A 16744-nucleotide genomic window follows, 5' to 3' on the forward strand; every position below is an offset into this window, starting at 1 on the left:
AATGCTGCAGGTGTTGTTTTACAATTAGCTCTGCCTGACCTTCATTAAAGGGACACGCCTGAGTTTTGCTACTCTCAGCAGGCCTCTTCCTCGTGCCAGTACCAGAGTGATAAATGCTCCTAGTCCTTATTGCGCCTAGTTGCCTCTTCTTCATCCCAGTACTTCTGACAGTCCTAGATGAGGAAGTCGGGGGAATTGAGTCACAATACTCCATAAAGGCGGGGGGAAGGGTTGGGTTGATGATTAGTTGGAAGAGGGGATACCATGTCTCTCCTAAAGGCATCCTATTCCCAGTCCCCACCGATCCTCCACCCAGGTGGTCCTCCCTCGCTTGGCCAGCCCCAGGGTTGGGATCCAAAAGTGATGACCTTTCCCAGGCCACCTGTGCGGAGGACCCATGAGGAATAGAAGTGAGAATGCCCGCAGGTTTCTCACAGTAGCTAATAGAGGTAGACGTGTGAAATGGAGTCAGGGAATCGTTGGGATGCAGACGAAGTCTGAGGGCTAGGTGTAGGCACAGTTCTGCCATGTTGGAGTCGAAGGCATGTTACAGGGTGCACTTGCGAAAGGATTCAAACTAGGCCTCATTTGGAGCAGTGGCTCTGTTTAGTTGATTTAGAGTCCCACTTCCATCCCCCAGAGAGAAGCTATGTTGGCAAGGTCTCCGGCAGCCGAGCTGTGCCGATAAGTTAATTGGGTCCAGCTGCAGAGCCCGGAATGTTGGATCAGGGGGAGGAAGGGCCGGGATGTGCCTTTTGAAGGTTAAATTCATGTGAACAGGGCATGTGGTTTGTGATGCCAAGAGGCCTGAAGAAGATTTAGAGCACTACTGCGATCACCCGAAGGGTGGTCATCCTATTTGAATTGCAGGCGTTGCACTCAAGGGGATTAATAAATGAGCAAAATTAAAACTGAAGAGTGGTGCCCCGATAGCGTCATCCATGGCACCTGGGTTCTCAGGGAGATGAGGGAGGAGACATTCTAGAGCCATACTGGGATTTGGGGAGGCAGAGATGGTGCCAATAAATTAATTACGAAGTCAGGAGGCTGTCTCTGCGTGCCACAGTTTGTGGTATAATGAGGAGACCCATTGTATTATCAAAGCAGAGTTGGCACCGCTCTTCACATTTTGATCAAGTTCCGACAGAGGGGTGAACATCACGTGGTGGTACAGAAGGTTTATTCAGCAACAAAATATATTATTGCAACAATGTACCTGGTAGTCAATCAATAGTTCCATAGTGACAATGTAGTAAGTCGCGTGTTTAGAGGAATGAGTTTTAGATAATGTGTGAGCAATTGGGTAATGGACGTTTGAGGATAATTATAATTAAATAACAGGAAAAATAACAGAAAGTGCAGGATTATGTTATATTCATTATTATGCATAGTTTTGTTAATTTGCGGTTTTCCCGCTATAAAAAGATGTAACTTCTTTGGATGGGGCAAGCTCTGTTTTAGTTCGGTTCTACAGGGCCATCTGATACTTTTGCATGTAATAAACCTTTGTTTTCCTTGCAAACAGCGCCTTAATTATTTGACCTACGTGGAATTGTTTCTAGCATTCAGGTTTTGGGTCATTCACCCTACTTAGCAAAGCTGAACCATGAAAAAAACAAAAGGTTGACTAAACACAGAATTACCAGAAGTCACTTCGGTTAACAGAAACCTGTGACATGAACCATTCCAATTAGAGTATGGATTTATTTACATCAGGACTTCACAGCCATAGCAGTCCTTCATTTAATCCAATTGCATGTGATCTGGTTTTCATTATAAGTTTCTGTTCCAATATCAAGAGTCTTCTTTCCATATGTCCTCCACTCATGATGGACAATAAAACCAGCTAGGTGAAGTCAGTGTCTTTGTGACCCGTTTCTGGAAAATGATGCATTAACACAGCATTGGTCTTGTTCCTTATGCAGCTAGGTTGGTCTCCACTGCGGATCTTCACATTTCTCAAGGCATAGCTATTTAGTGCAGTCCACAATGGCACGTTACGATGTTAAATACATGGCTTGTGATGCGGTTTGTTAGATTTTCTGGTTTCCATAAGTGCTAAACCTGTATCCAACTCTTTGCTTGCTTACACACTGCACAGTTGCCACAGGGATAGTGTCCAATAGGCAGGGCTAGACTCCATAGCTTATTTTCTTTTTGAGTTCTACAGTCTCTAGACCCTCCTCCAAAATGTTCCAATATCTTTAAGATTACTCTTTTTATTTTATTGGGAAGGTTAGAATGTGTTTACACAAACCACATGTTCAGTATTGGTGACCATTTTAGAGTGTTCTTTAAGTGCCCCAGAGGCTTCCCAGTTAGGCTCTATTTGCTGCTCTGCTCCAATCAATATTGTGTTTTGTGCGACTCACAGAGAGCATTAATTGGGAATAAGGAGAGTGGTAGAAAATAGGGCTGCGTGTCAAGCAAAAAGCTTGGTTCTGACGGAGTTCTCCTGAGTAGGTTTCAGACCAAGTCCTCCTAGCTCCGTTCTACACTGAGACTTCTTTGCTTGGATTTAGAGTGAGCTCTCAAGGCTCAGTTTCACAACCAAGAAGTTTTTTATCTTGCTTGATGGGATTGTATACCTTCCACCAGAATCTGGACGGTAGCTTCGTGGTAGCCTATGACTGTACTTCTTACTCTCCCTTGGTTGCTGGCGGGCACAGGGCACATTTCCTTGGTCGCATCCGAATCAGTACTATGGCTACCAGCTAGTCTGCCTCTTATCCTGTTTCTAGCTTGCTGCTTCTGTTGCGTCTTTAGGCTTTGGCCCTACCAGTCTATGGGCCCAGGCCAGCAAGGCGGCCCCACTGTTCTCACCATCCACCTCACAACCTCTCCCCCAGCTTTTCATCCTTGGGCCCTCTTGGCCAAGCCAATGCCGGTACTCTATTCCGGACCTATATCCACTTCCACCTTCCTTCATCTCCATCCTTCCTCTGATGACCTCCTTCCTCTCTCTTCTCCAACTCCAATCTTTCTCTGTTCCTTTCTCCTTCCTCATCTCTCCTGCTCTTACTCTTACTATTTTATCAACTTTGTCCTTCCTCCTTGCTTCTCTCTCCTTGCTTTCTCCACAGACCTCTGTGCTGTATTGTGCTTTCCTGTTTTCCTGGTGTAGGTGTGTATTTGTCATTACCCTAAGGAAGGGAGGTGTGTTGTAGCCTGCTTCCCTCCTCTGTGTCCTGTATGTGTGGGTGTAGCTGTGATATAATTGAATGTCCTGCAGGTGCTGACGCAGGAACTGAGAATGTTATGGTTTGTTTGGAGTTCCGCCCAGTTGCAGAGACATGTGGCCTGGGTGGTGGGAGCCGGTGGTCTCTCCATGAGATACTTAAGATTCTGCCTCCTTTCTATAATACCTGACATCATATATGTAACCCGTGAGCGTGTAACATTAATAAAGAACCTGAGGACTTACCATGCTACCTCCCTAAGTGCCTCATTACACTGGCGACAAGCTGGTCTTGGTGCGGACCCCGGGAGAAGATCAGTTACCTGTAAACAGAAATGGAGAGGTGAGAGGTGACTGCTGTGGGGGCGCAGAGTGCATGATCATGCAACGGAAGAGAGGGAGACCCACTGCCCCCCAAGGTGTTAGGCCCACCACCCAGGGCGTTTCCAGGAGAAGGAGAAGTTGCCTGCAGAATGGAGAAAGCGTGCTGGGAGAGGGAGCATGTCTCCCTGGAAGAACCGTTGGTGAGTGTGTTCCCTGGAGCAGAGAAGGGAGAAGGAGTGTTCTTCCCCGGAAGAATTGTGAGGAGGAAGTAGGAGGGTGGATCCCGAGGAGTGAAGTGATGAACTGTAACCAGATGAGAGACTGGGCAGAGATGTTAAGCTGCAGATGGAAGGCGGGAGAGCTCTCACGTGTACTCCACGGTAGTCTTCCAAGAGCATGAAGATGTTTATGGAAGACGACCGTGGACTACGGACTGAGAGCTCATAACAGCAACACAACCTGACATTCCTCACACAGGTTCACCATCTGAAAGTCCTCTCGATACAGAAAGTCCTCTCGATACAGACACACAATGCGACCTTAGTGTCCTTCTGACACACGCCTGCACACACGCCTTATCTCCTTTGCAGCCTTACAGCGTCGTACTAACACATGCCTGCCCATTTGCAGCCTTCCAGTGTCCTCCCGACACAGGCCAGCACTCACATTTGCTTGCAACCTTACATTGCCTCTCCACAATGGTCTGCCCTACGTTCGTGATCTGGATTTGCATATCGCAGTCTTGGGTTGTAACTTCAATATGTGAAACCCTCCTGCTGATGATTCCTGGGGGAATACGGTGGCCCTTATGATGATGCTGGGTTTGTGGAGATGCCCTGGGAGATCGCACATATACCTCCTTGGTGGTCAGAGTCCTAGTAAGTGTGGCTTCCCCTGACACTAGTGTTCCTCCAACACCATTCCCCGGCCTCACTCTTAGGTCTTCATTACCCACCATAAAAATATGGTGGGCTTCTGCTGCACTTCCGGTGATGTGGCACTGGTGAGATTTCTTCTCGGGCTTTGTGACACACTGTCAGCATTTATTTTGCAAAAGCATAGCCTTTCTTGAATGCTTGGCTGTTGCTTGGCTTTCAACGATTATGAATTTCTCAGGGATTATGAATTTCTCAGTACTTGCTGTCAATTTGGTAATCACCTGAAATATAATGCAAATTGTTTATATTTTGTCTCCTATAATAATTAAGCAATATTACACGGGCAGACAGGAATTACCGGGCCAAGTAATGCCCCGGGCCATGGTTAGATACATAGTAACGACGCCCTCAGGCATTACCAGGCCCAGTAATTTCCCCTCTGCCTGCGTAATATTGCTATTAGTACCCCGGCACGATGTACCGGGGCACTAATAGTTTGTAAATTGCGAAACCGTAACTTGCCCCAAAAAAAATTTCCGCCATGGATCTGGAGGAAGGGACAATACGTAGTCCCTTTCCATGGCAGCCTTGCTGACATTGGTGCTGCGCCGGGAACAGTAGTGTTCCTGGAGTAACCAACTGACAAGGAGCAAGAAGGTAAGTGGGGAGGGGGTGCCTTGTTAGGATGAAAAGAGAGGTGGGGTGGGAAATAGGATGCTGGGGTGCAGAAAAGCAGGGCAGCACACTTATTTATTTGGGTTTTTATATCACGCTTAATACCGGAGTTCGGTTTCTAAGCACAGATCCAGGATATGAACCTCTGTTGCTCTGCGTAGTCTTGCTTTCAAGACCAGCACATTGCCCCTGTGCTGTCCTCCGTTCACTTACCTGGAAAAACTGGCGAGGGAAGATGGCGGCCACCCGCTCTGAGGAGGCTCGGAGTGGGGGCTTTACATCTGGTAAAGCCCCCTCTCCGAGCCTCCCCATTGGCTGGGTGCTGCCACTCACTCTTTTGCTGAGAACTATTTTGACATAAACTACGCTCCATATGCAGATGTCTAAGTGGGCAATAGGATATACTGTAGTTGGTAAAAGATTTGTGAACTCGGATGTAGAAAAATAGGAATGTATCTTCTGTTGGCTAAAACACAAATGTTTATGTGCGTGACCATATGTACATTTTGTATGGTATCGTGTAAATTGCTATCTGTCAGTATGGATGCATTTAATATGTTCCCTACTGCCAATGTCGAGAATATGGGATGTACATTTTTAATCAAAATCATGAACAGATCCAACCCTTAAAGTATCCTGCTTGGCGCTCTGGCAGAGAGTGGGGGCAGTGGAACGAATAAGGCCCAATAACCTGTTCTGTGGGATGGTGGCCACTCATGAGTCTGCAATCACGCTTTTGCTCTCTGTGCCATATGAGAAGAGAAATGCTCATTTGCATATCAGTCAGGCCCCGCCCACAACAATATATCCAGTTAGAATGTTACCATGGAAAATGTCGCCAGGGCGATATTTAGTCAATTTTGCACCCCGGCTACAATCATTCTAGGTCTGGAGTTTAGAATTGCAAATAACACCAGCACTTAGAATATGTTTGGAAAGCTTTTTAGGAGTCATGGAAATAAAAATTCCCGGCACTACAATTCTCGGGAGGATAGCTCAGCAGCAACATGCTCGCCTTGGAAGCAGGACGACACGGAGCACCACAGGTTCGATCCCCGGGTCCCAGCTTAGAAACCTCTGGGTATGAAGCGCGTTATAAATGCCCTGCGCATTATAAATAACCTATAATATCATATCATGCAAAGGGCTGCTCTTATTCTGGAAAGGCACAGAGAGCTAAAGAGGTGATTGTGGACTCTTATTATGGTATTTATTGAGCGCGGGCCTAGCTTTGAGAAGCAGCAGAGCACTTTACAGAGTTATGCAACAGTACAGATGCATAATGGAGTGCTTTTCAGAGGTAATAAAAGAACAGATATACAGCGGTGGGAGTAGACTAAAGAGGGGTATAGAGTAGGGGTACAGCTGTACAGGGTAGCAGGGATGAGAGGGGCAGACAGTGTCTAGTGAATCAGTTGGCGTGGGGGCAACCTAATGGCCTAGGTGTTGAGGAGACTCCTTGAAGAGGTGGGTCTTGAGTTCTTGTCTGACTTTGTAGGAGCGAGTCTGATGCTGACGGGGAGGTGGTTCCATAGTTTTGGGGCGTAGGCAGAGAAGGCTCGTTTTCTGGTCCTTTCCTTTTTGCAGCAGCGGATTTCAAGCCTGCACTGTCCTGGCTTCTGGCTGTGCGCTGGAGATGCTGAGTTTCTTCAGGGGGTAGCTGGGTGACTTGAGGGCGACTGCCGTATAGATGATGGCCACCAGCCACAAGAGGCCATTTTATCTCGTTTGTTCTCAGTAGAGGTGCTCTCACGCTGTTGACAAATATGCATTTTTAAAGATAACTACACAAACACGGGGTTTGCGGTGCATCCTGGGGTGCATAGAACACACACTACGGCTGTGCAATGTTTTCTTCTCATTTCTGGCCTTTTATTATTGCCTGCTCTTTCATTGGTTTTCCTTTTGGCTACTCTCATGAGCAGCAAGCACAGTTGGTGCGAGTGGCTCTTCTTCACAGCGATTCCTGGGGGAGTTGTAATCCCACTTGCTCGCGGTGACATGGCTGCCACAGACCCGCGTTTCCGTGATGAGAGTTTCGTGTGAAATGTCTGCGAGCCTCTGATGCCCTGACATGCTCGCCTTGATTTATTAAAGCCTTGCGACGATGGCTGGGGGTGTACGTGGCAAAGATTCCCCGCAGCTTCATTTCCAAAGCGAAGGCTCCAGGGAAACCAAGGTCCGGGTCTAAGGGCCGTCAGATCAGCGCCTTCGAATTGGGTTCCATTTTCCTCGTAGAATGCAACGTAAAGAAGGGATCTTATTTTGTCGTCGGAACATTAAAGGTTAATTGGGCGAGTAGACACCTCAGGAAAACACTTGCAACTAAGAAATCATCAGAGAACGTTCTGTTTTTCACAGTTAACAGCCGACGATTTCTCTAATGTCTATGACACTTCTGCATTTTCTCTGAAAGGCCCTCCTTACCCTCCGCCTCCCAGTTTAGCCAGTGATGGATCGCTGCCTGGTGACACTGGTCTCTTCCATCACATTGCCACTCAGACTTGATCCCCATTATATCCCCCATCTCTACCCGTGGTAATTATTTCATAATAATATCGTTCTCTCGCACCCGTGTCCTTTTGTTCTCTGTAAAACGCTCCGATAAGCGTGTCTAGACTTTCTGTAGCGCTGTGGGGGTGGACTGGCCTATAGGGAACTCTGCAGATTCCCTGGTAGGCCTCTGCACTCTGGGAAGCGTTTGTGCGTGATTTCCAAATGTTCTCATAGGAAAAGGGTTGGGCTTGCTGAAAATCTGTAATATGGGGCAGAATTTCAAATCCCAAGCAGGAAGAAGCTGGTGTATGGCTCTAGGGCTTCGGGGCTTCATCCACTGAATGGAAAAGCCTTTGACAAAGCAATTAATATGCAAACATGGTTTAGAGAGGTTAGCTCATCGACCCTGGACTAAATCGTTGTTGTCCAGTGTGGGGTTGTTTTGGTCCCCAATCAATAATCAATATCCTATTATCATTACTTCGCAATTAAACACAGTTCCAGAATCTAAATGGATCCTTTTTTTTCAGGATCTATTTGTATCTCCCCCCTGAGAATGATGGTAATGATTTTCCTATATGCCCCGCTAAATATGATTATACTTTGCAGCCAGATTTTGACATAGAAGTTATTCATAAGCTATTAAAGCTATGCAAGAAGTCATGAGCCCCGTGTCTGAACGGCCTCACTAAAAATACATTTAAGGCCTACCCAGTTAACTGGGCAAACGTGCTGTTTTTGCAATTCAGGAGTATTGTCAACACTGGAGTAATGCCAGATTCTTGGAGCACGGCTCATGTTGTACCGATTTTCAAACAAGGTAGTAGGTCTGAGCCCAAAAATTATCGACCAAACGCGTTAATTGATGCTGATTGTAAGATCTTCTCTTCTTTATTATTAATTCATCTGGAGCAATGGGCTACCTGTATGAATAGGCTGAACAAACTTCAGATTGGTTTTCGCAAAGGTCACTCAACGAATATTAATGGTCCAACTCTGAAAACCAGCCAAGAATTGGCTTGGGCTACCCCTGACGGCTGTACTTACGTGGCCTCAATAGAGATTTCCACGACTTTTGACCGCGTTGACCAGAATCGATTGTGCATTAAATTCACAGTCTGGGGCTTGCCGAATGGTCTTTTGTGCCTAGTGGTGGGCATTTACAAGAACTCTGGCGTCCAGATCTGGTGAAACAAAAAAGGTGAATTATCGAGCGGAATACTCTGCTATGTCGGACTAAGGTAAGGTTGCGTTTTGGCCCCTTGGCTATTTAATCAATATTTATCCAATGTGGCTGATTGCCTTGCTGAAGCAGGGTTGATTACACTTAAGGTGGGCCCATCCACGCCAGTGATTTTCTGTAATTCGATAAATCTAAGGTTGGTCTTCAAAGTCTCCTGAACACCTTTTCGAAGTATGCTTATGAGAATGGGCTTTTAATAAATCACAGTAAAACCAGGATTTTGGCCTTCACTAAGGGAAAGACTAAAACATTTAATACTTCTTGGTCTGTGGAAAACGTAGTGATTAAGACCAGTCCCAGTCTTGTTTATTTGGGTTTCCACTTTGGTGCACACTCTGGATTGAAAAATATTCTTGTGATTCTGCTACAGAAAGCATCTCTGCTTCAGAACCAAATAATCAAGATTGATCACACATTTTTCTGAAAAACCTGCACTGATATTTTATAAAGGCAAAATCGTTCTGAACTCATATATTGCTTCGAATTATATAGTGAGTCCATCTTCAAATCTCTGGATCTGGTTGAGACTAAGTTGTGGTGTAAGATACTAGGGGTCCCTAATACGATCCCCTTTGCGGGTATCAGATTTGAGTTAGGCATCATCTCCCTAAAAGCTCGCGTTGAATGGTGTCTGCGGTCTCTATTCTCAATCGAATTCCACAATTCCTGACTCTATCTATGAGGTTTTGAGTGCCGCTCTTAAGATCTCTGACTCCCTAAGGAAGTCACAGTTCCTTGTTCAGTTTGGCCAGAAATGCGGAGCAATCTTATCACAAATCTCACTGGATACAGACACTCTAATTGTGAATCCGACCAAGGTTAAAAGGGCCCTGCTTGATTTAGACTGGGTCACTATGACTGGCCTGTTCCACTCTTACCCATCTATGAGACATTTAGCCCATGAGCACAAAAGACGGCGGACTATCTCCATTCTATTCTAACAGTTCCCAAACTGGTACTACAGGCCTCTTCTCTTGCGACTCTGCTGGCACTTGCTTCCACCAAAGGAGATCCAACTCAGGAGAAATGTTATTACTGAAATCAGTGGCTGCAGATTATGTAACTCCTCTATTGAAACCACTAAACATTTGCTGCTAAATTGTGATGCCTTAACTGCTTGTAGGATGAGGTTTATGGGGCCACTTCGGGTGTACCATGCAAGGTTGACAGATGAACTCCTATGGATGAGATGATTGAATATCCAGAGTGTTTGGAAAGGCTTTGCGGTTGCAGCATTTATTAAAAGTCTGAATTTGATGTCATTCTACTGGAGTTTGATCTAACTTCCTCTTTTACTGTTTAACTATGATCAATTTATATTTTATGACCTGTTTAAATTCCTCTTTCTTTTTAACTTTATTCCTGTGAAATGTAATGTATTGATTTGATGTTTCGGATTTTGTTATCTTGTATTCATCTTGCTTTGTAAAGGTTTGTCCGAAACCAAATACAATAAAAAAAAAAGTTTTAAAAGAAATATGGGGCCAATTGGAAAATTATTTCTAGGGCCTCTTTTGGTTATGACGAATCCGGGAAATTCGTCTCCTGCCCACAAAGGGGAGCCACCCCCTTTGGGACTAGGGTGGTGAGCCCACTAAGCTTCACACTCCTTAGGGCTCAATGCAAGCAGGATAGAACTGGGAGCTTGTTATCCTCCGCTATCCCAAGAAGATAAGACCTTTGCTGGTTATATGGGACTTGAAAAGTGCACTGACTCACAAATACATACAGGACTGCTTGACTTGTCTTCTCACCCCTTTCAGACACCGTCAGAACTTAAAGGGAAAACACAGAGAATGAACACACCCTTTTTTGGGCTTGATAAAAAGTGCATTCTACACTGGGAGAGAGAGACTGAATTAATTGCCTGCAGAATGGCAAAAGCGAGAGGACCTCCTCTGAGGCGTTCGAGGAAGAGGAGAGGCCCGCAGGAGAAGAAGCAGCCGGGGGATACTCGGGGGATCTCAAGTCGCAAGACCAATGCAGCTCCAGGAGTGAAGAGCCACCAAAAAAGGCTGGAACCGGAAGTGACAGCACTGTAGGGAGAGGAGCCGCCGAGAAGCCAAAGATACTGGCACCGAAACTCCCTGTCTTCCCACAGAGGGCCGCCATAGAGAAATGTTGGTGACACTCCATGGTGGGGGCGAGGGGGGTTAGAAGAAGTTAAACACCAGAGTTGAGTACAAGAAAATCGTAGAGCAATTGGGGGTGAGAACAACCCAGTCCCAAGACGGGACATCAACCAAGATGGCATGAGAAACCAGACCAGTAAAGAGTTAAACCAAATTCTGGGTTGGTGAACCCACAGAAGTTATTTGGTCCTGAATAGTGAGTGGGACAATGACCAAGGCTGGTTCATAACCAAAGACTTAGGGGGAAGAGAATAGGAGAGACTGATACCAGGGATTGAAACTCTAATAAAAGCCAAGAGGCCCCATTACTCGTGACTAAGAGAGGTCATGAGAGGGTCAGAAGTCAGTCACCATTCCTTGGTTGGGTGAAAGAGACTTTTCAGGATTTGTTACATTGTTCATTTGTTTGAAAGTGTTAGAATCTACAGTAGGGTTTCTGTAGGACGGACTCAGTTTACTTAGAGGACATTGTGACGAGCACCCTTTAAACTTCTTTCTTTCTAGGATAGGGCTTTGCACGTGTTTGACATAGTGGGATTTAGAAATGGTATAACATCCAAACCCCTTAATAAAATGTCCGAGTGTCCGTCTGCTGGCTCTGACTTAGACATTGTGCAATATTTGAGTGGCAATGCCCGCATAAAAAGATTCTGCATCCTGCTGGTCCTCCTGCCAGACGCCTCTGATCACTATCTCCTCTATCTGTGCGACTTGGCCTGATAATCCGAGATGTCATGGAGCAACATGGATTAAACCAGTGCTTAATTTGTGGCAGTGTATGCCAAGGTTGGGCCCTGGCACTTATTTCTGAGCACTGGTACCAATTTTCTAAGACTCGGTTTGATAATGATATGTTTTCTTGGCACCTCTGTCACTTTAACTGTCAATCAGTCATTCCCACACATCAAGCAACAGCAGTGTGTACAGACCATGTGCCTCTGCATCCTGGGGGGCCTGCTCCTTGCTCTTCGTGAACCTGACCAGCCATCATACACTGCTGTTTTAGTTATTCATTTTCATGGATATCAGCGAGTCAGAAAGAGACCGTGCTGGGTGTTTGTGATGGCCATACCTGCACACTGCTCCAGTCACCCTGCATGATAGAGGAGCCGCTCTGTAGAGAGCTGTGACAGCGAAGATGGTCTGGTTGACTTGGGCATTTGGGTTGGGCAGCAGAGAAGCAGCCATGGAATCTGGGCTGCTAACTCGTCCAGCAGCCTGCACGCTCATGCTAGTGCTACAGCACTCTCAAGTTTTCCCACACAATGAATGATTGTCCACCAGTCCTAATTTTAGGTTTTGCTTTATGTACATTTTCGTTTTTATTATTCCACTTTACATTCAGGACTACAAGTACTATAGTTAAAATTAGAAAAAAGGACTTGAATGCCTCCTCTTGGGTAGAATGGGGACTCTTGAGAGGTCGGTGTCATGGCCTGCACGTGGCACACACGGCTATGAAGCTGCTGGATGTCTGCACACAAGAGCACTCAGCAGGCACATGCTGTCAACGTGGGTTTCGATGCTACGCCGGCATGTGCAAGTCCATGGACTCATGTGCTGGCACGTGGCTGGGATTGCTCCGGCACGGGCACCAGCCAGCACCACCACCACCGCAGGAGCGAAGCCAGGGACAAGGTCACTGCCGAGGAGCCATGCATATGCAGGGTGCCACTCCACAGGAGACCTTGCTGCGGCGTTTGACGGGCATGTTCACCAGTTCAGTCATGCATGTGTGCATTTGCCCATCACTTTGCTATTAGAAGAAATCACTTTTGCTCTCATTTCTTTGGATAGATGGTGAAAATGAGGTACTTACCATTTATAGCAAGGGTCTGACTGCAGCCTACGTTTCTCCAGATGTTTTGGATTACGTCTCCCATGATCCCTCACCATTGACAATGCTGGCTAGGGATGATGGGAAATGTAGTCCAAAGTCCAAGTCATCTGGAGACCCAAAGATTTCAGACCCCTAACCTGTAAAATCGGAGTTAAATGATAACGACAATGATAAGTTCAAATAAAGTCCTAATATTTGGAGTCCCATTTGCAGACTCAACCAAATTGTTATGTTGTGTTGGATGGTATTTGGAAACCAAACATGCGCCACGATTCATGCACTCCTCCCCACCAATGAGCGGCTGGGAGTTGCAGCTGGAGCATCGAATATGTTGCCACTGTTGCCTGCAGCAGAGTGGGCAGAGTGCCACCGAGCTGCCGCCTCTTTGTGGCGCGTGCATGCAAGTAAAGACTGGGGCCCTGGCACATGTACACTTTAAGCACTGGTGAAAAGCAGCCAACAAGACCTTGCTGGATGTAACAGTTCTTCAGCGTGAAACTTTGGTGCAGGCGCTTTAGGGAAGAAGGGATGCCAGTTTTGTTTTATTTGGGAGTTAATCACTTCTCTTGAAATGAGGAAGCATCGTCTATTGGAGAGAATGTGGCGCCTTCTGAAGAATTACAGCTCTTTGGTAATAGGATACTTTTTCTTTCCTTGTTATTAGAACAGCAGAGATTTTTTTTTTATCCACAAACTGCCATATCATTTTGCAGACATGTATTCTCTCTTGTGCTCTTGAGTCCTTTGAACAATCCTGGAGATGCTCTGGTCATCTGCCTAAATTGTAAACGTTGGGACCAAGAAACCATGGCTCAAATCCCAGCTTTCCCTGAATGGTCCGATTGTATGGTCCTGTGCAAATCACTTTGCCTCGCTGCGCGTTATTTCCCTTAGTTGGGATCCCCTAGCAGTGTTTCAGTTCAGTGTCTGCTATAGAAAAGTCTCACCCATGCATTGTTTAATAGACTGTGGCATTGCTGCACAAATGCCGCCACTTATCAAGTGTTGCACTTAATAAATGAGTCCCACAGACCGTGCGATAAATATTTATCAGTGTAATTCTCGCCTCAGTGTATGCAAGCAAAGCCACCTTTGCAGCGTGCATATTGAAAGATAGTTCCTATGAGAATAATGAACATTAATATCCTTTCCTGTCCCTCCTTATCATGAATCTTGAGGATGGCGGCTCTGCAAATGAGGCTCATTTTTCAGCGCTCTGCTCAAGTTTAATTGATATGAGGCACAAAGAAAAAGCAAAATTGTAATTTTACACCACTAACCGATAGTTAATTGGTTGTCATTTTGACTAGTTCTGGGCTAGCTGACCATTGTTTTTAGTTTCAAGTACATTAATTATGAACCTTAGAAAGCGTCAGCCCATTATCTGCAGGCCACATGGGCAGACAGTACCAGCCATGCATTATTCTTCCAGTAGAAGGTCTGGTCAGGCAATAAAGTGGTCCTAAGCCAAAGGGTGAGGCACTCACTTCTAGCAAGAATTAAAAAAAGAAACTTAAACAGGCAGATCAAAGCATTTACCCCTAAGATGCACCATTGCCACAGCAAAGACTGAGGCAAACTCTGCCCAAACAAAGCGCCCAGCCCATTACCTGTCACGCCCACCTCACCCCGATCCCTTTGTCATTCATGTCTGCGAGGCATCACTGTTCTCATCAATATCAGGGCTCACCCCTACTCTCAGCTCCTCCTGCAAAGCAGTCCCCCCCAAAACCTTCATCTTCAACCAGCATCCATGCCAGTAGACTGACAGCAGTGCCACAGAATAGATTTTTTTTAATTTGTTTTTTTAGGGAGTAAAAATATTAATCCAATTCCCATTGAGAGTATTTTTTATAAGCGAGTATGTTTTAACTGAAAAACAGAAATCTTTTGTAATATTTATTTCTTTGCACCTAGTTAAACATGTTTTACGTCTTATAATCGGGCAGTTAAAATAATAGTTTCTTCCTGTGGTACTATGTGCACTTCTGGTCCAAACATATCCATGGAGCTGTGAGGGTGAAAGCAAGGGGCACAAGATTCCACATGTCTTTTTCCTATTTTTTGTTGGCAGTATTTGTACTTCCTATTTTTATTTTATGGGAGTATTTGCCAATTTTTAGGGGGTAGAAGTGTCCGATACCCCCCCTTACCTTTGGGGCAGGCTGACAGTGGGCAGGAACTAAAGGGTTAGGACGTCCCTGTAGTTTTTGGTGAAGTCAGCCCTCATTACCTTACTTTTAGTTCTGCTGAGATCAGTTTCTGGATTCAGCCGAATGGCACTTAGGTTTTTTGCAGCTCCCCCATGGGTATCGGAGGGGGGGGGGGTTTGGCCCTGGGCTCTGCTGCCACTGTGCTCCCGGTGATCCATCCTGCAGTCCATATCTTGGATTTTGTTTTTTCAGTAGCCTGCTCTAGACATGGAGCCCATTCTCAAGCCACCAAATGGCCCTGCCCGCGCAGTGATCTTTTCCTCCTGCATTTCAGCAGCATCAACGTAATTTGCAGCTCTGTTTAGGGAATGGGTGGGTGGCTTCATCTTTGGCATGACTTTTAAGAGGTGTGAATGGTGTGTAATGAGAATGGGGAAAGAGTGGGAGGCTGCAGGCTGTGAGAACAATGATGAGTAATGGCAGTCAAGTAATATGCATTATGTTTAACTGTGTTTATTTCAGCTGTGGCTGTACAGTTGTAACACATAGTGGTGGGGAGTGGCGTGGAGGAAAGGCAGCACCCAGGCATGGGATTTGTATTATAATGGGGGGGATAAGAGTGGGTTTGTGGGTCAGTGGAGGGGGGAGCATCAGGGAATATAGTTCCACAATGTGTGTTGTTCATTGTGACCCCTGCTATCAGGGGACCGAATGCACAGGTGCACAAACCTAGAAGTACGGCCTGGCAGAAAGGCTTGATGGGACGAAACACGAACCCCCGGAGTACATCACACAAACCACTGGAAAGAAAAAAATAACAAACGCACAGTTCTCTTGGCAGAAATGATCCTGAACATTGAGCTGTTTCCCAAAACTCCATCACCTGGTATTCTGCAAACATCTTTTCATAGTGTCGTCTGAGTCTTAATTGTATAGTGTGCCATTTTGGGGATTTTCATTGTTATTTTAAATATTTTTACTAAAGCAAACCCTAACGGACGCCATTATATCCTCAAATACCCACAGGCGACTTTGCTACGCTTGCTGTACTTCACATAACTTTGCTTTTGTTGTGTTTCAGTGTTTTGCCGTGCGCTCTTTGGGATGGGTGGAAATGGCCGAAGAAGACTTAGCTCCTGGGAAAAGCAGCGTTGCTGTCAACAACTGCATCCGACAGCTATCCTACTGCAAGAATGACATCCGGGACACTGTTGGCATCTGGGGGGAGGTAAGTACGTGTTGCTTGCAATCTGCACTGTATGCTGTCAATCATGTTTTCCTGTCACATCATCTTTCCTTAGTCTCTTTAGGCAGCTATTAGTAACATGCGTGATGGTTAAGTATTGTCTTGAGCTACAATGCACCTCCCGCCAAATGGCCAACCACTGTGATCCTTTCGGGATACAGAGGTTTCATCGCAGGAGATTTGGTCGCAGACGGATCCATTGAATTCTTCCAGCCAAATTGGGCCACAAATATATGTGGGGGATGGGTGATGGTAATAATTAAGGGGGGTAAGGAAAGCTGTGGGGGGTCTCCCCCACAGATATTTGCTGCCAAAAGGCTAAAAAAAAACGAATATTTGATGGATTTGGATTCGGCCAAATCTCCTCGATGAAATCATATAGAACTTTACTTTCAACAGAGGATCTTGTCCTCTTTTTAGAGTAATAAAGGCACTGTAAAGTTTCAACCATAACATCCACTAGGTGCAAAAGAATACATTGAAAATAAGTTTCAGCACAGGGCCATATCCCAGACTTAATCCATCACACAAGGTCATAGGGAAGCTGATGTATACCAGAATTGGGAACACAGGTCTGTT

General features: G+C 45.7%; 1 protein-coding gene across 10 annotated transcripts in view; it reads left to right on the plus strand.

The window, feature by feature from the left end:
• Window positions 1-16744, plus strand: part of APBB2 (amyloid beta precursor protein binding family B member 2) — a 1500548-nt gene that overhangs the window by 1111526 nt on the left and 372278 nt on the right. For all 10 annotated transcript variants that reach the window (XM_069631754.1, XM_069631756.1, XM_069631760.1 and 7 more), the window contains one exon: window positions 16001-16147. In XM_069631754.1, the coding sequence (XP_069487855.1) occupies window positions 16001-16147 (147 nt within the window). The remainder of the gene's footprint in view (window positions 1-16000; window positions 16148-16744) is intronic.

This window comes from Ambystoma mexicanum, chromosome 6q, assembly GCF_040938575.1.
Source record: "Ambystoma mexicanum isolate Mex_15411 chromosome 6q, UKY_AmexF1_1, whole genome shotgun sequence".
NCBI lineage: Eukaryota > Metazoa > Chordata > Amphibia > Caudata > Ambystomatidae > Ambystoma > Ambystoma mexicanum.